General features: G+C 53.1%; 1 protein-coding gene across 2 annotated transcripts; it reads right to left on the bottom strand.

The window, feature by feature from the left end:
- Positions 1-1,759: 1,759 nt before the first annotated feature.
- On the bottom strand, positions 1,760-18,357 carry OTUB2 (OTU deubiquitinase, ubiquitin aldehyde binding 2). 2 transcript variants are annotated; one of them, XM_025444142.3, is made up of 7 exons: positions 18,332-18,357; positions 9,649-9,739; positions 9,152-9,247; positions 7,633-7,751; positions 3,803-3,887; positions 2,997-3,191; positions 1,760-2,019 (listed from the first exon to the last, which is right to left on the bottom strand). In XM_025444142.3, exons 1-7 carry the CDS (start codon positions 18,340-18,342, stop codon positions 1,813-1,815), a joined length of 804 nt encoding a protein of 267 aa, XP_025299927.1. In that variant the 5' UTR covers positions 18,343-18,357; the 3' UTR covers positions 1,760-1,812. The 2 variants fall into 2 exon arrangements, with proteins under 2 accessions (XP_025299927.1, XP_025299928.1); XM_025444143.3 differs by lacking the exons at positions 9,649-9,739; positions 18,332-18,357 and adding an exon at positions 17,741-17,875.
- Between the last annotated feature and the right edge of the window lie 1,749 nt (positions 18,358-20,106).

Genomic DNA, 20,106 nt, shown 5'->3' with positions numbered 1-20,106 from the left:
AGATCCTAGGAGCCCTGGTGAGCTTCAGACCTGGAAGCACAGCAAGGAAGTCTGAGATGGAATTTCTCCAGCTAGTCTGCCAAAGAGAAATCTGCCTTTGTGAACACATGCTGAAAAGTGGCACCTGCTGCCTGTGCAGTGTGTGAGAGCCCAGCTGGAGGCGCAGGCCATCCTGCAGTGCCTTGGAGCAGCCAAGGGCATTCAGCCTCGTGCTGTGTTCATACCCTTCAGTTTGAAAATGGAGATCCTGATACATACTAGTCACATAGTGTTCCCCCCATCCTCCCAGTGTGTTACAGATCCTAGCACTCCTACCCAGAGCAGGGTAGGACGTCACCAATTTAGAAATCAAGGTCGCATTTACATTCCTGTGGAAAAGTGACATAATTATTGTGAGCCATTGGGTTTAAATTCCACCCAAGGCAGTGGGGAAACCTGAGTCTATGCCTGCCATTTAAGCACTCTAATACCTGTCTTCGCAAAGGCAGAAGAGTGATACAAATGTGCTGTGTACAAAGCCTCAGCAGTCTGCTTTCAGTCCCTGTGCATAGTCTGGCTGGCAGCAGACATCGCAGGGTAGATTGTCATAAGTCCCTGCAGAATGGAACCTATGAGAAAACCCCCTGGGTTAGGGAAGTATCCCATGGGCAGTTCCACACTTCTACATTCTCCATTTCCTCCCACAGAGGAAGAGAGCTTGCAAGCAGTACCCCAGATCAGCTGGTGCTCTTTGATGTCCTGGGTCACCAATGTAACAAGGTTATTAAGGGGCACGTTCAGGTGGATGAACAAGGAGGCTGCCAGCTAGGACTCTTGGCTTCCAGGCAGTTTCCAAATTCTCCCCCACTGCCAGTTTGCTTGCCTTGTCTCTGTTCTTTCCCACCTAATTTCCTGCCATCCCACAAAACCAAGCAGAAGTGGGGAAAAGGGAAAGAAGCCACAGACAACCTTGCAAAACTGGTCTGCCCTGCCCATCCATGTCTGTGGCTGCGTGTGCTATGTCTCCACCTGGAGGATTACCTGGGTTCTACTTCCAGGCTGTGTTGGGGATGGTGAGACAGCTTCCTGGTCCCAGGCTTCCTTGAGCCTCTGTTCAGGTGGGGCTAGCAGCAGAATCCTAAAGGGCCTGCCCAAAGGCAAGCAGTTCTGGCCCTGAGAGAGGTAGAGAGGGGCCACAACAACTTGAGCTTCGGTGCTGAAGGCCCCTTTCTAGACTTTGGCATAAAAGTCTCTATTTTGTCCTTAAGTTACGGTAAGAAAACACCCCCATCATCATGAATGTTTAGAACCACGCTGAATGAAGCCCTCACATTCAAGTTGGCCTCAACTGGCCAATGCTTCAGTCAGCCATCCACCAACATCCAGTCTAACAGCTGATTGGACTGGATTCCTTTTTGTAGAACAGGTAAGTCACAGACGACAGCTGACCTTGAGCTTTTCTTCCCCCACAGAGGTTCTGCCCCTGGTGAAAGGAAACCAGAGGGCCTATTTTTTACAGTAGAACGTCAGCACTGGCAAATACTTTTTCCAGATGAAGAAACAGGCCCAGAGAGGGGAGGTGACTTGCCCAGGGCCTCAGGGAACTGGGGGCAGAGCCAGGGGTTCTGGCTTTGTAGCCCTGAGTTAGAAAGCATTTGATCCTCAAATTACCACAGTCCATAATGGGTAGGCCTCATTCCCAGTGACTCTGCCCAAAAGGCTGTACATTTTCTAACTATAGTTTAAGTTGCTTAAAAAATTGAAAAGCCGGAATGTTCCATTTAGAATGCAGTCCCGTTAGGTGACAGGCTCCACTGCATGGCCTAAAATTAATCAACGTTTATCGGCTGCATAAAGGATGTTGTAGTGGGATGTTTTATAGAGCAGGTAAACGGAAGGGGTGGCAGCCTCGGGGAACACGTGGTGGTTCAGCGCTGTGTCCATCTCATCCACATACTCCACCTGCAGGGCGATGTTCAGTGCCTGAGACAGGGCTGTGATCTGGATGTGGTCACACTCCATGGCCATGGGCTCCACTTCCTGCCAAGGCCAGAATAAAAAAAAATCAGTTTAGGGAGGAGGCCTAGCAGAGGACACAGGAGAATCCCAGCTCTGGCTTTCATGGCCCTGGGTCTTTTAAAGCATCTATGTTGGGAAATAGTCTTCACAACAACTCATTAGGTAGATACTTCCATCCCCCTTTCTAGAGGAGGAAACTGAAACCCTGTGAGGAAGGGCAACCAGAAACACAGTAGAACTGCAAGGCTCGATTCGAGATATCTTTGATTCCCGACTCTAACTATATGTAAGAAGAGAACAACACTACTTTCAAAAACGGGGGTGGGGGGGCAGGAATATTTGAGCTTGGACTTATTAATGCACAGAACCAGAGAATCCCAGAATGGAAGAGGACATCAAAAAGGGATTTCAGAGGGCTAGGCGAATGAGTGAGTCCGAGAGCTGAAGAGGCAACAGAGAGATGGTGGCAGGCTGGCATGCGTGTCCCACATAACCAGGGTGCTGCTACTCTGCTCCTGCTGTTTGTTGCCATGCAGGAATAAAGCCCTGAGAGCTGGATCTTCTGAGAGAAATCCAGATAGGAAAGCTACCCAAGGTTTAAATGTTGGCAGCTCCGTTTCAGATAATTACCATACATCATAAAACACATCTTAAGACAGATGTGATTCTGGGGCTGCTACTCTGCAGTTTTGTAAACAGGGCCCTCATTTCTCAGATGGATGTACACCCACAGCCACACAGTTCAGGCAGCTCAAGTAGGATCAGTTTCTGGCTTGCTAATCTTATTCTTCAGATTACAAATGCAGACGTGACCTCAACTTCCCTGGCAAGGGATGATGGTGTTAAAGTCTCCTGAGAGAAGAGGGGCTTTCCTGGCACCTTCCCACGGCCCACACACCATCCTCCCCTGTGTGTACAATCCCAGGAGGTGGGTATTGATACAGCAGATCCCAGGGCTGGGAGCTAAGTCCCCAAAGCTTGAGACTCTGAGGACCTACATGAGTACAGAAGTCTTTGATGTCCATCTCCTCATCAATGAAGTGTCGGAAGAAGTCTGCGCGGTTCTTGATGAAGGCTGAGGTGAGCAGGCGCAAAAACTGCACGATTTGGTCCGAGGAGCTCTGGTCGTTGAACACCTTCAGCAGGCTGGACACTGAGCCATCCTTCTCTACCAGCTCTACCACACTGTAAAACTGCACTCCGCCAGGTGTCAGTCGAGGGAGGCACAGGCAAGACCTTCCCTCCCCTCCCTCCCCTCCTTCCCCTCCCCTTCTCTCCCCTCCCCCATGGGACTCTCTCCACAGGACCCTCCCCTCCATGTGTATTTCCCTTTTAAGTGCTCTAATTGAGGTACCGAAATAAATATCTGGGACCAAAGCTAAGTAGGAGGGTTAGAAATGCTCTGCAATGTGTACCTTAGCCCAGAATCCTGTCTAGGGCACAGCACTTTAGGGTCTCCTTCCATCACTGGTTGTTGGGATTCAGAACTGAATCCTCCAACCCCACCGGCTTCATAAGGGAGGGGAGCAGGGTGGAGAGGAAATGGATGAAGGAAACTAGGGGATGTTTCCAGCCTGAAAGCTGCCCCAAAGGAGGTGCCCCTTCCCAATAGGAGGGCAGGGCCCTGGGGTCCTGTCCCCACGTGCTGGAAGCAGCTGTCCATCCTTCCCCCAGCTGGGAGGAACAAAAAGGGCATAACAGCAGAACCATGGGCTGTGAGGGGCTCCAGCCAGTGCCCATTCCTGTCTGCTCTGCCAGCATGAAAGGACCTGGACCCTCAGCCACCCTGCCCAGGTTAACTTACAGCATTAAAGAAGTTTCGGAACTTGTGCTCCTCAAAACCAGCAGCCAGGAGGTCATTTGGGGTCTGCAGGACACGTTCTTTGAACCTGAAGGGGAAAGGAAGACTGATGGCTCATGGAGAAATGATGATGGAGCACTGCTGTGACAGTGTCCTCCCGCTCACACCCACTGCCCCCCACACCTGAGGTTTGTGCCACTACCAGGTGACTGCTCTCCCTTTCAGAGCACTTCCCTGTGGATCACACACGGACTTTTCTATTCCTCCCCAGTGTATACAATCCCAGGAAGGGGGTGTTACACCCAGTTCATAGATTAGGAGGTTGAGGAAATCACTATCCCCTCCCAGACGTTGATTCTACCTTTCAAAGGTTTCTGAACTCTGTTCCTCCTTTTCCCCGTGGTTCTTGCCATGTGATCATCATTTCTGGCCAGGGCCATGCTCAGCCTTCCCATGCTCCCAGTCCCTTCTCCACAAGGACCTCTGGAGTGACCTAGCACAGTCTCCTCCCTCAGGACACAGCTTCTCAGCACAAACATCCAAGGGAGGGCCCCTGCCTAGCTCCCCAATTTCCTCTCCCTTCTCAGCCTCCCTCCCACCCACAGCCACTTACTCCCCGTCTGTGTTTCACTCCTTAGCACCCTGTCCCCTCAACCAGTGCCCTCTACCTATTCACAAGAGCTAATTGTTCAGTTTTCAAGATTTTGCCAGTCAGGGGTTAAACACCATTACTTGAATTATACAACAACACAAAGCTAAATATTTAAAACTCCGTTTCCTAATTATCTTTGCTCTTGAGGTTACATATGTCTGTCATGTGTGATGGTGGAGAGATGACTGGGCTGTAGCATATGTTTATCTCTTCCCTGATCCCTGCTCAGTGACCCCCATGATGGTGGCTTGAAAAACCAATTGTGACAGGAGTATTTAAACCACAGGATGGGCTAACACAAGCCAGGCCTCCCTGTCCCACAGCCGTTAAACCTTGGCCAGCACTGACCTCCTTTCACACCTGGTCCAATGGCCCTTGCTCTTGTCAGTGCTGGCTCAGCCCTATCTGCCTCCATGGCAGGCCCCTAACGGCACAGCTCCCTTCCAAGAGCAGTCATGGTAGTCGGAGGCCCGCAAGGAGTCCTATCAGCCCCTGGCCCCGAGACACAGAATAAGTGACTGGTCTGTGGAGGGGAGGGTAAGAGCTGGTGCAAGAAGGACCAAGTAGAGAGGCTCTGGGGGACAGCTGGCACTGGCTGAGTTGCAGTCCCTCCCCTGGGAAGGGAGGCTAGACTCCCAGTGGGGCACAGGCAGAGGGTTTCAACCAGGAACTCTAGGCCAGAGGGGGAGGCTCAGGTGCCTCCTTGCAGGAGAGGGGCCGGTGAGGAGAGGGGTGGTGTATGCGGAGCACAAACATCTAAAGCAGGAGGTGGAAGTTGGCTCTGGCCAGGGCAGGTGTGGGGAACACACCACACCGGCAGTTGGCAGCCCTGCTGTTCGGTTGCTCTCAGACTTTGGGCCCCCTTCTTCTCCCTGGCCTCCTCGGACCTCAGCAGCTGCATTCCCACACTGCTTCCTCCCAGTGACTGCTGACCCCTATACCAGGCGCTGTGGAGCAGCACGCGGGCCCAGCTACGTGAGAGACAAACGCCTAGGCCAGAACTCTGAGCCGATGAGGCAAGTGAAGGGGAGGAGGATGGTGTTGGGACTTGGGGTAAGGCTCTCTGCTGTATGCCAGCTTTAAAAAAAAAAAAAAAAAGATTTATTCAAGAGAGGCAGAGACACAGGCTCCCTGCATGGAGACTGACGTGGGACTCAATCCAGGGTCTCCAGGATCACACCCTGGGCTGAAGGTGGCGCTAAACCGCTGAGCCACCCGGGCTGCCCTGTATGCCAGCTTTAGGGTGACCTTGGGCAAGGCTTGTCACCTTCCTGAGGCTCAGTGTACTCAAATTGCAGCATGGGGTAATGCCAACCTCGCCTAACCGTGAATGAGTCCTGTTGATGCCCCCTCTACAGGAATCTGGAATCCAGTCAGTACCCCCACCTGCTCATGGCGGGAGTGGAGGGGTTTTGGTCACTATCCTCTCTCCTTTCCCTGAGCATGTTCCCTGCTCTGCCCACCCCCTCAGTCTGTCCTGTGGAGACCAGCCAGCAGGCCAGGCAATGCTCTGCTCAAACCCTCAGGGGCTCTGTCTCATTCAGGCTGAAATTCAGGGTCTTTATAGCTATAGACCTTACCTCCAACCCCCTACTTAAACACCTGGGGCAACACCTCCTGCCCCAGCCCTGGACAACTTGGCCACCTTCCCTGCCTGGTGTTTCCTACAACACTTATCACCACCTGACACCTCACATACTGTCTTCTCCTGCTAGCATGTCTGCTTCACAGACAGGGGGTTTTGTCTCGTTCTCTGCTGCATCCCTGGGGCCAGTCTGTGTGGTGCCCTGCTGGGTGAGGACTGCAGGCAGGGACACTGCCCTGGAAGGAGTGCAGGAGTGAAGGGAAATGAGCATGCAGGGCTGGTACAGACACATGGGCTGGGCTTTGTGAGCAGCACCCACAACAACACCTTGTGTATGCAAACTCACCCACCTTCCACAGAAACGGAGGCTCAGAGAGGTGGGGTGACTTGCCCAAAGTCACACAGCAAGTAAGCAAGAGAGTGAGGTCAGGCTTAGAGCCCTAGACCTCGACATGGCCCAACTCTGCGGGATACGGGTAGTGGGGAAAAACCCTGCCCAGGATTGTGCGGTCTCGACTCTGCAGAGCTGTGGGGAGATGGGGGAGGATGGTGACTACAGATAGGTGACTCTCCCATCAAAAGAGACTCAGCCCGTTTGTCATTCAGGAATGGTTCCTTCCAAATAAGGAACAGGTGGCCTAATTTCTGTCCCTTTTGAGGGAATCTACATTTTGAACAGGAGATAATGGCCTTAACCTAGCCGTTGTCAACCAGGGTTGACTTGCTCCCCAACCAAGGAGATATACCTGATTGAGTCCGAAGACATTTTTGATTGTCATGACTTGGGGAGAAGGATGCTCCTGGCATCTAGTGCGTGGATGCAAGGGATGCTACTAACCACCCTGTAAGGCCCCAGACAGCCCCACAACAAGAATGTGGGGAGTGCCGCTGTTGAGAAAGCTGCCCTTGCAGAGTAGTTCTGGCACCAGGGTCCAAGGATCAAGCCTGAGGGCTCTGGGAGCTTGGGCTACTCTGCTCTGCTCCCGCATGTGTGGGCGGTGGCCTTCATCAGATCCTCTCAGGGCAGTGAGAGCTCCAAGATCAAGAAGCACATCTCAGCTCCTTGCTGCTCACAGTGTGGTCTGAGACCCGGCAGTGGCGGCATCTCCCAGGAGCTCGGGAGGGACACAAAAGCCTGCCCTGGAACTGAATCGGGACCACCCTCACCAAGATCCAGGCGGTTTGAGCAAAGGGGGACACCAGAGAAGCCCTGGCCTAAGCCCAGATGCAGAGGCCTAAAGGACTGCTCCAGGGAGCAGCGGCTAGAAAGAGAGGAACCTTCGGCATCACGTCAAGACTCAGGTAGATGGGCAGATGCCCAGTTACACACGTTCAAGAACAGGGGCAACTGAAATTATTCACAATGGGCAAAGCTTCATTTTTCTCCTTGGAGTGAGTCTTCAAAAAGTCAGCCAAGGCAACCCACCTAGGCGCACTCAGGCCAGGGCAACGGCATCCATGAGGTCACTGGTTCCATCCCCAACCGCCTGGCTGTCCCCTCCCCAGGTTTGGCAGGCTGTGCCTAGGAAACCCCCTCTGGGAGACTCCGCCGCCCCCCCCCAGCCCACCCGGTGGTCCCACATGCCCCCCACTCACTTGAGGACCTCCCTGCTCTTCCCCAGCAGGGATTCCAGGTAGGAATAGCCCAAGGCCCGGTAGAAGCAGTTCCCATCCCCCTTGGTCTTGCGGATCCCGGTGAACCTTTTGCTGAGTTCCTGTAGGTCAGAGAAGGAAATGTGGATATCCGCAACACCATCACCCCTTAAGTCCTGTAAGGGCCAGGGCCCACCCTTCCCCCAGGTAGCACTTGCTCCCTGCTCTTGGGCCGGCTGACCCTTCACAGTCTCCCAGATATCCTTCATCACACAAATGTAAAACTGTGTCGAGCCTGTCCTTGTGGCAGCACCCAGTGCTGAACAAACAGGTCAAGGCTCACCCTCAGGTAGCCTACAGTCTGGGGAAATGGACCGTTAGACAATTAGGACAAGACGGGAAGCATGGGAGTGCCTTGGAACAGTGGCATCAGAAGTCTAGGAAGGCTTCCAGGAGGAGTAGCACTGAGAGGAGCAAAAGTGATGTGCATGGCGCAGGGATAGTGGGGCTGAGCAGTGGGCCAGGAGTCTGCAGCCTCTAGAAAAGGACTCCTCAGACATAACCACGTAGTCTGGCCAGTCTTTCAAACATTGCTCAAAAGGTGTGGCCCTCCCCAGGCCACTCACCTCCACTCTGCTCCTAGCTGCCAATCTCTGCAACGCCCTGGAGTCCCCTTGGCTGCCTCATGGGGCTACCGTCAGCGTTCTGAGAGCAGAGCATGGGCATCAGGAAGTCCCTGCTCCCGTCACAGCAATGACAAGGCTTGGAGTTAATGGGGCCCATCTCAGGCCGGCCAACAGGGAAGGTCATGCTCCTTGGGAACCCCATCTTACCTCCTGAGAGGGTTCCAGGGTACACGAGTCCCTATGGCCCAGCCTTTGCTCCTGCCCCAGGAAGTGCTCCCTGTGGCTGCAGGAGATAGTCCTGCCAATGAGCAGAGGAAGCAGAGGTGTGCTGCCCCCAGAGATGGAGAGAGCCCAGGCTCCTCCTGCTGCCCCGGTTCTGTGAGCTGTCCCTGCACCCTTCTGTTACTCCTCTTTTGCATAGCTCAGCTGGAGTGGCTCTTCCCCACTGAGAGATGCCCTAGCACTGTGGTTCTGGATGCAGCTTAGAGATCAGGCTGCCTGTTCCAAACCCCAGCTTGTCCGCTCACTAGCTGTAGGATGGTGGGCCTGCTATTTAGTATCTGTGCCTTGGTGTCCTCAGCTGTAAAATGTGGATATAAAAGTACTGATTTGCAACCTTGTCATGAGATCTCAGTGAGTATATGAAGCATTTAGCATAGTACCTAGCTTTAAAAAAATCCTATATAAATATATAGGTATACATATATTTTTGACAATTAAAAGATTTCTCATTAAGGCAAATACCCAACATGAAAATATTTTGGGATCCCTTTAATTTGCCCGGGAGCCTGGCCCCAATGCTAAGCCACTCTGCCTTCAAAGTGGTACCTTTGACTCCAATCCCAGCTCCAGCACATTTGCTCCAAGATCCTATCCCCTGCAAACCTCCATCTCACCTGGATTTTCCTCTGGTATATCCTGTTTTCAGGATGATCCCGAAGAATTGATAGAATGTCACATTTTTCTGATATTAGGTTGAAAGATGTTTCACTCTGAAAGAAAGGGAAGCAAAGCCGTGTGACAATTTCAAAGCAACTGATGGGCTTCCACCAAGTAGAAAGCCTCTGAACTGCTAGTTACGTGACATAGTGAATGTTACCTATCCACAAAGGTCACACTACCAGTTATCTTGGATGTCATGTTCCCTGGTCAGGATTGGCCCCATCCTTTAGGGATGTCATCCTGTAACTTCCGAATGGACTCACTTTAGGATATAAACCCCTCGAACCTAGTGAGCCTTCATGCTGGAGTATGAGGTATCCCCTTGTCTCCTGCCCTTCCTGTCTCATTCATTCTTTTATTTGCCAACAATACCTAAACTTCCAGCCTGCACAAACCACCTTTTGACAATCTGGAAATAGAGGTTAGAACATCTGGTGGATGTACCACCTACCGGCCAAAGTCCATATTGCAGCCCAGCTGGAGCCTGGATCCATTCCAACCCAGAGATAAGCTTCCTGGCCCAGAGGCAGGGCTCTGGAGGGCTGAGAAGAAATCCACAAGGAGCAGGTCATGGCAGGAGGTGGCTTCGGGGCCAGGGAAAGGGCAGGAGACATCTCTGTTCTAACAGCCAACTCCCTACCAGCCTCCTCTCTGTCTCAAACTGTTCCTGCCCAGTGCCCAGACAAATGGCAGATGCACCCCTGCCTCCAACCCATCCCTAGAACAGCTCTGATCACAGCATGAAAGCAATGGAAGAGAAATTGGCATTAAAGCCACATGTCATTTAGTTTAAGAGAAGTGGCTCTGGTGTCTGCACACAACCCAAGGAGACAGTTATTCAACACTGCACAGCTGTAAGGTTGGTGTTATTTGGGATTTTTATGAATAGAAAAGCTTTCCATCTATTGCTATCATTTTTGACAGAGTTGTCAGAGCTCACCACTTTCAGTTTATGCCTCTGACCACACGGGCCTTTCCTGGGCAGCCTCTCCACCTCCTCACAGACTGAGGGCTAGGGCTGAGGGCTCACAGAGGAGCCTTGATGTTACAAGCTCCTTTCCACCTGGAAAAATGTCTGGATTTTTTATGATTAGATTTCACCAAAGTTCATCACTGGAAGCACAGAGCTGGACCACAAGATCACACAATGAGGTGTAAGTGACTTCTAGGGCTGCCCATCTCTACATTGGACAGACTCAAACTTATATCTGACAATGAGCTTCTTTGCTCCGATTCCTGTGCCCAGCATCCAGGACAGATGAGAGGAGCTTTGACTGGGAAGGGGGCATTTCTGGGGGGTTGGATGCTCCCTGCCATCAATGTCACCAAAGCCATGCTGGCCTCCCTCGGCGCATTACAGCTTGTCACACTACCGTGGCCTTCCATTTACTTGATGCCCCAGGGCCCATTATAAGGCATGGAAGAGAGCAGAGGGTGAGAGATTTGTTAAACAAACAAAAGCCACCATATCCACGAGGACTCCCTGCTTGCCCCACCCCACCCAAGTCAGGCTTGGGCTCTCCCCTGAACTCACACTTTATTCCTTTTCTCCCTTTCTGGTGGCCCCAAACATGCCCTCTCCTGAATTTGGGGGATTCAGGCCAACTTCCCAGAGAAAAACCTGAGTGGAGAAGGATGAATGTATCATCCTAAGAACAGGAGGAAAAGGCTTTCTAAAAGAGGGAACAGGGATGCAAATGCTTGTTGGTGGGGGAAGAGATTCTGGATTTCATTTCTGGAAGCTTCCACTCCATACTCAGCCTTCTCTGCAAAATTAAGTCAGCCTCCTTCCTCACTTCCGCTTGGACATGACAAGAGCAGGGAAAAGTTAACATGTTTTGATCTTTGCTAAATCATGGAGGATTTCCATTATCGGCAGAACAACTGCTGGTGTGCAATTTTGCACTCCTACTACTATGTGCTAGTAAAGCAGTTACCCACAGGACCCCATAAGTTTCATAATAAAAAATCCACTTCTGCTGCTTTGAGGGAAAGGCAAGGGGACACTCAGGTGTGTTTAAACACAGCAGGTGCGCCCGCTCTACAGAACCCTCTAGCTCACATTCACTTCCTTCCAGGGTCCCATTACCCACCTCACTAACAAAAGTCTCGTTTTATAGACAGTGGACTGCAAACGTTGGCTTGGGTCTCTCTAAACATGGATTAAAAAGCAGTACAACTGGTATTTAACGCTGCTTATCCCTGGCCTGCCCCAAACAAAACCCAACCAAACAGTGGGGCGGGAGGACATGTAGTTAGGTATATTCAGTTGCTTCAGAGAGGATATAGTGGAGGCGTGGAAAGGAGTTTAGGGAATTAACCCGAATGATGTAAGGATAAGTACTTATGATAGAAAAGCACCATTAGCAGTCAAAACGAGAATGTTAATAGACAGGGACACCCACCTTGGACCAGGAAAGCCAGTTTAGGTTTTCCACTTGCCATAATACAAACTTGGCATTTGGGGCAAATTTCCTTAGGCTATTAAATTTATAGGAAAAATATTAAAAAGCAGCTCGGGGTGCCTCTCAGCCACTGAGGGTGGCGCTCATCACACTCGGGGTTCGAGAGCCCAGCTGTCAACACTGGCTTCCCTTCATCCCTGTCCCCGTGCCCCACCCTCTATTGGTAGTCCCTGTGGTACATGTTTCAGTGTGTACCTGTCTTTTCATTGAGGTAAAATATAAAATATACTCCCATAGCCACTTGTAAGTGTACAGTCCAGGGGCATTAAGTACACATACAGTTGTGCAACGATCACCCAGCTTCTGTCCCCAGAGCATTTTCATCACTCCACCCGCTAAACATTAACTTTGCATTCCCCACCCCACCCCCAGACCCTGCAACCACCGTTCTATTTTCTCTCTGAATCTGCCTAGCCTAGGGACCTCATGTACGTGGAATGTACTGGTCTTCTTAAAACTACAGAGTTGTTTTACGTATGCACGTGTTTTAAATGCGCATTACATACTATTCTGCAGATATCATGGCCTTTTTATGTTGCTTCACTTAATACTACTTTAAGATTTACCCCTCCTGATAAATGGTTCCCCTGGTTGGCTTCCTCCACCCCAGGTGCCGGCAGTTCCAAGGCCCCCTTAGTGGTGGCAAGTGTACTTATGGGGCTGGGGGAGGGGTGGGGGGACAGGATTTCCAGAATGGTCCAAATCAGCTTGAGGTCCCTGTCCTGGTCCCTGTCCCCAGCAGCACAGCCCTGGTCACAGCTCTGGGGGAAAACGAGGGTCTGAAACTCCACGGAGAACCTGGGCACGGCCTCAGTTTACTGGCCCATAAATCAGGTACAAGGCTTTCTGGGTTTGATATTGGCTGACTCTAATTGGTGTTGTTTTATTTTATTTTAATTGTGCCTGAAAATTTCCAGGATGTTATGTTGAAAGGACAAGCCTGACAATGCCCCATTGGCCCTAATCAGGCCACCTGAAAGGATTTTAGTCTTTAATTGCTGGTTTGCAAATAGATGCTAATTAAGTCAGGCAGCTGGCAACTCTGCTTGGAAGGGGCATTTAGCAGGTTAAGTCGAGGCCTATATTTCAAAGTGAGAAAAGGGCCTTTCTTCCATCCCTAGCAATCCTGGGAACTAGCCCCTTGCACTAGCAGGTGGGCTTGGCATTCAGACCAGGTTTGTGTCCTCCTCCTCCTCGCTGGGAGCCTGGACTGCTTTCCTACCACAGCCTCAGAGCCAGGGCAGGAATCAAAGCACTTGGTGTGCTGCAACTGATCCCAACTCGAGTCCACACCCGCTCCAAATGCAGGAGAGTCAGATTCCCAATTTCCTCTGGTAGTCTCTCCAAAGTCTCTCTGCAGACCCGTAACCTGGCCACGTAGCCTCAAGCATTGCTCCACCAGCCTCAGACCCCCAAACGCCAGGCTCACCCAACCCAGATCCTTCTGGCTCCAGGCAGGCAAGACCAGGGCTGGAGCCCCAGGAAGCCTTGGGAAGGGACAGGGACCTTCTGAGAGAAGATGGGAGATTGGCCAGGTTCTGAGCCCTGTCGGTGGGTGACCCCTGGAAGCTCTGGACTCTACCGTGAAGGAGCTGGTAGCCTGAGGTCAGACCACGCGGTGAGTCGTGGCTTCTTGGGTACTGGGCCTGGTTAACGAGGCTGACTCAGCCTGTGGTCAGCCTAGCTGGTGGAGCTGCCTCAGAGGGAGGTAGGCTGGCCGAGGGCTACATTAGGAGAGGATGTATAGAATACAGGGATGGATAGGATGATCAGTTTTTTTTACTGATGAGTGATCAAAATGCTTGGAGGCAAAAGATCTTGCAAAGACCTAGTGCCCTGAACTGGTTTCCTATTGGGGCTATAACAAGTTAGCACACACTCGGTGACTTAAAAACAACACAGATTTGTTACCTTGCATTTCTGGAGGCTCCAGGGGAAAACCCCTTTCCTTACTTTTGTCACTTTCTAGAAGCTACCTGTGCTCTTTATTTCATGATCCTTCTCCTTCCAGGATCACAGCTCCTCACTTTAACCCTCCTGCCTTCTCCTCCTCCTCCTCCCTCTCTTTCTCCACCTCCACCTCTTCCTCCATCACCACCACCACCTGCCCCCCCCTCCCTTATAAGGACCTTTGTGATTACATCATTGGGCCCACCTGGGTGATCCAGGGCCCTCATCTCAATAACCCTTAACTTCACCACACCAGTGAAGCCCTTGTTGCCATGTAAGGGACCTTATTCACAGGTTCTGGGGATTAGGTGTGGACATCCTCAGGGAGCTATCAGCCTGCCCCTCCCCACCACATGCCCCTTCTGTGCCGTGCAGCTAAGGAAACCGGGAAGTCCCTGCATCTGGGCTTCCACCCCTTTTGGGTCACAGTTATTGGCTAGTTTTGCAGAGACTCTGAACTCAGATCCCAGCCACCTCTCATTTGATGTCTGGACTCATACAGCATCTTCTAAAGGACCCTCTGATTTTCATCTCTGGCCCTAAAGCTCTCACTTTTAAATAGCCACCGGGATGTCTGCAGCATCCCCCCAACTATTATGCCCCAACTGCTCTCTTGCTCCACACCTGCCTCCTCTCCAGCTGTCTCCAGCTCCCCAAAAGGCCCCTCCATCCAGTCAGAGCTCATGCCAAACCCAGGACCCCTCCTGCACTCCTCTCTTCTCCATCGACTCTGCTCCTGGGTCAGGCCAGAGTCGCCACCCTCTGCCCTCAGGGAGCCTGCAATAGCATCAGCCCAACCCATCTCCTGGCTTCCACCCCTGCCCCCCTTCCTCACCATCCTCCACAGCAGCCAGCACAGGCAGCTTCACATAAGCCAGAGGAAGACACAACTCTTCCATTCCTTCCAGTGGCTCCCCTCACTTAAAGAAAAGACTCAACCTTTTGAAGACAATCTCTCAGGTTCTACGACATCCAGCCTCGCTTACCTTACCCTCCCAGGGCACCAGCCACAATGACCCTCTTTGTGTTCCTCCAACAGGACATGCCCATTTCTACCTCAGGGCCTTTGCACATGCTGCTCCTGCTGCCTGGGATGCTCCTCTTAAGACTCAGGTGGCATCACCTCCTCAGAGACGTCTTCCCCGAGTGCCCTGTGTAAAATTGCCCCTCCCCCACTACCTTGACTTGCTTTATTTCTTCACATGGGCTGCCATGAAGGTTCACTCATTTCCTTGCAATCTCTGTCCCTCTGCTAGACTGTCAACAACATGAGGGCAGGTATTTGTGCATGCCTGTCAAGACCAAATCCCCAGTGCTTGGCACACAGTAATGCTCCAAAAATGCATACTGAGTGGATGGGTGAATGAACAAATGCATGAGCCAGTCTCATCACCCAGCCTGGCCACCTCCAACCCTGTGTCCACCAAACTGCCAGGGAGATCATCCAAGTCAACCACCCTGTACTTGTCAGAAGTCTGTTACAGTCCTTATCCCATCCCCACCGGCAGGATAAAATTCAAAGCCCACAACACAGCATGTTGAAGCCCTTCTCAGCACATCCTGACGCTCCCTACTTTTCTAGACTCATCTCCCCTCCCTCCTCTGAGCTCCCTGCATCCACACAGACCTTTCCCAGAATATTCCATTCTTGACCCTGTTTCCAGGCCTTTAAGCACACTGTCCCACCCTGCCTGGAATGCACCCTTCCTCAAGTCCTTCCTGAATACTCCTACATATGCTTCAAAACCTCATTCAAAAGACTCCCTCATGAAGCCTTCCCTGATACTCCCTGCACCCTCAGCGACTACCAGCTTTCTGCTGTGCTCCCCAAGCCCTCAGTCAGGCCTCTTAGGCCATGATCAGTAGCTCAGGGATTGCTTGCATCCAGCTCTGTCTTGACCAACAGGTATCAAGCTCCTAAGCAAGGTTAGGCCCCTCACCTTTCTCATCACTGCCCATCATGGGGCCTGATGACTAGGGGCTTGTTTGACAAACAAAAGAACAAAGCACGGAAGGGCCCTGTGGTTTCACTATTCACTTCTCACACTCATGTATTCACCAAATGTTAACTGGATTTTGAGTGAACACTTATTACCTACAGCCCAGCCAGTGGCAGCCCCTGCCCTCCTAGGGGGTCCTGTGCCTTCTCCACAGGCCTCTAGCTTAGCCCAGTGTCTTTGAAATGGAAGAGGAAAGAAGATGGTGTATTTCCCAAGGACGTTCCTCTCCTCTGCTGCCCCCGCACACATAGCCCCATTCACACCACGCAGGAACATAAAAATCGCCACATAGCACAGTGTGTGGCTAACAGTAGGTGCTCAGTAAATGCCAGCAGACCCTGTGCAGCCCTGCCCCACCCCGTGATTCCCAGGCAGACACCCTCCTCAGTGCATTCACCACTTCACCCCTCTCCAAGACCCCCAAGCCTTCCCTGACCCCATCTGCCTTCTGACTTCTGGTCTTGAGAGTCCAGGGCAGTGGGGAAGGTGGAATCAGAGGCCTCACTGTCTAGCACAGAGACCAAAAGTTCAGGTCCTCGTCACCACCGTCCTTGCCCTGTTCTCAGCTTCCCAACGGTGGCCTCCGGCTCCAGGGTGGCGTTTTGAACTCATTATTACCCCAGCTCCTGCCACTCCGTAGTGGGTGATAGATGCAGAAACACGTGGGCCCCCTTCCAGGAGCAGCAGAGCCAGGGAAACCTTGGGGCACTGGGTAGAAGCAGGAAGCTGATGCTTCCAGATGCCCCAGAGGCCCTGGGCCACACCCCAGCAGCCGGCTGCTTTGTCCAGGGCAGCCCTGACTTAGCTGCCCTGGCTGCTCGTGCCACACTCAACGTGCCAGGCCGTGACCAGGCTTTGACCCATGCGCCAGCCCAGCAGCGTCCTGAAGGGATGGACCACCTCCCCGCGCAGACAGGAGAGGGAGGGGACCAAGAAGAACTGGGCATGCGTGTGCACCCACTTCCAGGACCCTGGTACCACAGGAGCAGCCGTAGCTGGTTACCTAGGCCGGGCGCTCCACAGGTGTCACCTCATGTGGCCCTCACAGTGCCTGCTGTGCAGATGCGCCAAGTAGTGCTAGGGGTGGGGGCCAGCCCAACCAAAGCCTCTTGGCTTTCCAAGGGGTGGAGATGGCATCTGAACTCAGAGCTGTATGACTGCAAGCCACCGTAAGGGCCACGAGCCCTTACACTCTACAGGCTCCCTGGAGCAGGGGGCTAAGGATTAAAGGGTTTCAGGCAGTCGCCACACCAGGTTGCTTGGTTGCTCGCAAGGTGCCCGGCCCCTCCCCCTACCACCTGCAAGGTGGTCTGATGTAACACAAGGAGCACTGGACTGGGAGTCCAGAGGCCTGCATTCAAGTCCCGGGTCTACTACCACAACCAGTCCCCGCCCTTTGCTTATCTGGGCCTCAGTTTCCCCTCCCACGCAAGTTCCAGGGTCGTCCTGGCCCAGGGTGGCTCTGGGGCCGTTTCTGCTCCACCCATACTCTGAATCAAGGGTTCCCCTGGCCACCGCCGCGGCCCCCTAACTCATGTGCTTGCAACTTGAGGCGCCTCTCCATGTGCATCCCAACAGCACACACCTCTGTTGATCCGCGGGATGGAGAGGACGTCCCCCCCGCCCCCCCCCCCCCCCCCCGGGGCTCCTGCACCTCCTGGGTCACTTGCGGGGCTTGGGGAGGAGGCGTGGCGCCGGGAGCTGCCCACTGCGCGGCTACTTAACAAAGACGGCGACCCGCAGCCCCGGGGCCTCTCGGTTCCCGTTCCGTCGAGGGCGCCTACACTGCGCCGTCGGGGCGACACCCTGGGGACACGGGGGCGAGCGCACCACGGACGCGGGGCCCGGAGCCCAGGCTGGGTCCCCGCGCCGGGCGTCCATGGGGCACCGCGGGGCGCGCCTCGGGCCTTGCAGGGCGTCCCCGGGGAGGACGGGGACCCCCCCCCCTCCCAGCACCCGTCGCGGCGACTCCCCGTTCCCAGGGGTCCGAACGCCCGGGACCCGCGCTGGGGGCTGAGCCCGGCGCCCGTGCCCCGACCCGCGAGCGCACAGGCGCCTCGGCGGCGAGCCCGCCCCCCGCGCCCCCCGTCCAGCTCCCCTCCCCCCGCCTCCCTCCACGACCACTGACCATAGTGGCCGCAGCCGTCGGGCCAGGTCCCGCCGCAGCGGGCAGCGATCCGGTGCGGGAGGGCGCCGCGGGAGCCACCGGCTGGCTCCGCCGTTGGGCCGGGCGGCGGGGGCCTCGAGGGCGCGGGGGCGAGCGGAGAATGCACCCGACCGCTCCGCAAACCTCAGGCTAGACCTCCACTGTGTCCCAGCGAGACGCACGCCCCGCGATTGACGTCTGAGGCGGGCAATCAGCAGCTGGGACGCAGGACGTCACAGAAAGTGGGTGGGACTCCACGCGCCTTCAGCCTATGCTTCAGGGTTTATTTGACAGGGCACCGCCCCCTTTTAAAGACACAGAAAGCTTTTAACTAGCAAAGGAGTTAGCCCGACCCAGAAAGGCAGGGCTTCATTTGTAAAGGCTGAAGGGCTTTTGACCAAAACTGCAAATTGAGGCCTCCTGAAAGATTAGTCGGCTCTCATTAATTTCTCAACAAGGCCACGTAAGTATAGTTTGCTCCAGATCAGAGGACAGGTGCTTGGGGAACACGTGCCCAATAACATCAAGTTACCTGCCTGCCCTTGTGTAGCTTCTAAATAATGTTTTACCCACTTCCAGCTCATGAATCAGTCGGTTAGCAGGCACCCAATTAATGGTTGTTGAGTGAATGAATTTCCAGGATTGTTGATGCTGTGCCTCTGGAATCCTAAGGCTGCATACGTGTGGCACAGACGTAAATCAGGTCTGGTGACTCAGCCTGCATACAAGCTCATTATTACGGAACATCAAACACAGGAATATGTATCATTCAAAGATTCATTCACCAGCCCTGCCCCCCTTCCCCAGGAGATGCTTCCAGTGGGGGAGGGAGGGTTTCTGGGGAAGGGGGTGCTCCAGTGCATTGCATGCATCAATTTACAGGTGTCAAAACTCCCAGGTCCGTGTGTTAAGCAATTGCCCATTCCCATGCTCACTGTCCTGCCCCAGGCACCAGGCTTGACTCTTGGATAAACAAACATCTGTGTCTTCCAAGTGCACATCATTTACTAGGTGGAGAATTTAGGCTTTAATCGTGGCTCGAGGAACAAGAACAACAAAGATGAGTTTTTATTGAACACTCACTGTGTACTGGGCGCTGTCCTCAACTCTCAACCTGTATCATCCTACTTAATGTTCTGACAACTAATTTACAGGGATAGGTTGCCTTATTATCATCCCTATGATCCTTGTTTTACAGATGAGGAAACTGAGGCACAGAGACATTTAAGGTACTTGCCCAAATTCGCCCACCATACAGTGGGATTCGATCCCAGGCAGCCTGACTCTGGAGCTGGTTCCAAACTCATTCTGCTGAGGAACCATGCATGTGATGATGAGGGTGTGTACCACCACGCCCCTGTTTGCTTTTGGAAGGCTCTGCTCCTTGTTTTTTTTTATAGCCAAGGGAGTCAGAGAGGTAAGAGAAGCAGCCCAGTGCTGCTCAGCGACAAAGTGGCCTAGCCAGGCTGGTTCCCCAGACTTTTGACTCCTCGTCCGGTGCTTGCTGAAAGCTGTGCTGGGCTTCACTCTGTGTGGGAATACCTGAGCCAGGTGTACTTCCACGGAGAGCGGGTGACAAGTCTTTGCTGGGAAAGGGAGGGCACAGGCTTAGCCCTGATCAAGCTCACAGCTGAGGCATTGAGGGCCTCCGGGAGGAGGACCCCGAGTGGGCTGAGGCTTCTAGGAGCCCTGTGTTGAACCATACTAGACCTCGAACCCTTGGTCCACTTTGCTCCCCTCCCCAGGCCACAGCAGCTCCAAGCTAAGCTGGTATCCCAAGTTTGGAAGGAGCGTCGGGCTGGAATTCCCAGGGAACACTGGGCTCCAGACCGGCTCTAGACTCTGCCACTCACTGCTGCATGGCCTCAGACGACTTCCAGGCCCTCTCTGGGCCTCTGATTCCCCTCTTATTGAGAAGGTTGGACAATTGGAGCAATTTAAAAAAATACTTAAAAAATATTTTTAGTAGTGTGTCTTTTAAACAAACAAACAAAAAATCTTACCCAGAATCTCCATATATGCGTAATGGACTCTATCCTTTACTGCAGCTGGAATGAGCAGGGAAAACTATAATCTCCTGATTCCTAACCCATCTAAGCTCTCCAAGGAAGAAAGAGTCTAGCTGGTTTTCAGGTGGGGTCTGAGTTGAAAATGTGAACAGTCCTTTCAGGGCCTGCCCCATGGAGCCCCTGTCCCTGTCCTTCTATGGTGCTGTTCCCTTGTGGCTGTGACTTGGCCGGGGCAGTAGGACATGATAATTACAGGTGTGGGCAGTGGCATCAAGAGTATTTGTGTCACGATTCCCATGTAATAGCTTTTGAGCAAGCCACACCTCCTTGTGCCTCTGT

Source organism: Canis lupus, chromosome 8 (assembly GCF_003254725.2).
Source record: "Canis lupus dingo isolate Sandy chromosome 8, ASM325472v2, whole genome shotgun sequence".
Lineage (NCBI taxonomy): Eukaryota > Metazoa > Chordata > Mammalia > Carnivora > Canidae > Canis > Canis lupus.
This window is presented reverse-complemented; position numbering and strand designations above follow the sequence as displayed.

Excerpts from the sequence above, each read along its gene's own strand:
- OTUB2 (XM_025444142.3), bottom strand. Across the intron at positions 7,752-9,151 it reads TATACCAGAGGAAAATCCAG|GAACTCAGCAAAAGGTTCAC; the intron begins GTGAGATGGAGG and ends TCTGACCTACAG. Across the intron at positions 3,888-7,632 it reads AAGAGCAGGGAGGTCCTCAA|GTTCAAAGAACGTGTCCTGC; the intron begins GTGAGTGGGGGG and ends TTTCCCCTTCAG.